General features: G+C 56.3%; 1 protein-coding gene across 1 annotated transcript in view; it reads right to left on the bottom strand.

The window, feature by feature from the left end:
- Positions 1-435: 435 nt before the first annotated feature.
- EMH_0081200 (uncharacterized protein) overlaps positions 436-743 on the bottom strand; it is a gene marked incomplete at both ends in the record, with an annotated part of 933 nt that continues 625 nt past the window's right edge. Inside the window, one exon of the mRNA XM_013500353.1 lies at positions 436-741. Within this exon, the coding sequence (XP_013355807.1) occupies positions 436-741 (306 nt within the window). The remainder of the gene's footprint in view (positions 742-743) is intronic.

A 743-nucleotide genomic window follows, 5' to 3' on the forward strand; every position in this document is an offset into this window, starting at 1 on the left:
CTGGCGGTTGTGCTGGTGGTGGTGGTGTTGTTGCTGCTGCTTGTGGTGCTGCTAGCGCTGCCTGCTGTGCTGGGAGAACTTGAACTGGTGCCGTCTGCTGCAGCTCCCTTCTGCTGCTGCTGCTGCTGCTGCTGCTGCTGCTGCTGCTGCTGCTGGTGCTGCTGGGGGTCTGGCGGCAGCATGTGGCAGCAGAGGAGAGAAGTGCACCCAAACTGGGCGAGGGCTGTGAAGGCTGTATGCACCTGCAGCCTGCTCTCTATTATAATATGCTTGCAGCAGGAAGGAGACAGATCAGCAACAGCAGCAGCAGCAAGACAATCGTATATTTTTTCTCTGCTGCTGCTGTCTGCATCGCCAGATATATCCATCATTATCTCTATACCTGCTTCATCTATTTCTAACCTGTTGCTGCTGCAACATATCCTGCTCCTGCTGCTACTGCTGCTGCTGTTGCTGTTGCTGTTGCTGTTGCTGCTGCTGCTGCTCGTCGTGCTCGTACTCGTGCTGTTGCTGCTGCTGCCGTTGCTGTCTGAGTCTAGAGGCTCTGCTGCAGCAGATGGCATCCCATTCGCGTTGCTGCTGCTGCTGCTGCTGCTGCTGTCGTTGTTGCTGCTGCTGCTGTTGTTGCTGCTGTTGTTGTTGCTGCTGCTGTCGTTGTTGCTGCTGCTGCTGTTGCTGCTGCTGCTGCTGCTGCGGTTGCTGCTCTGAGACCCCCCGCCAAAGGCTATTTCTGCTGCTGTAGT

This window comes from Eimeria mitis, genomic scaffold (genome assembly GCF_000499745.2).
Source record: "Eimeria mitis Houghton genomic scaffold, Emh_scaff5306, whole genome shotgun sequence".
NCBI classification, from domain to species: Eukaryota; Apicomplexa; class Conoidasida; order Eucoccidiorida; family Eimeriidae; genus Eimeria; species Eimeria mitis.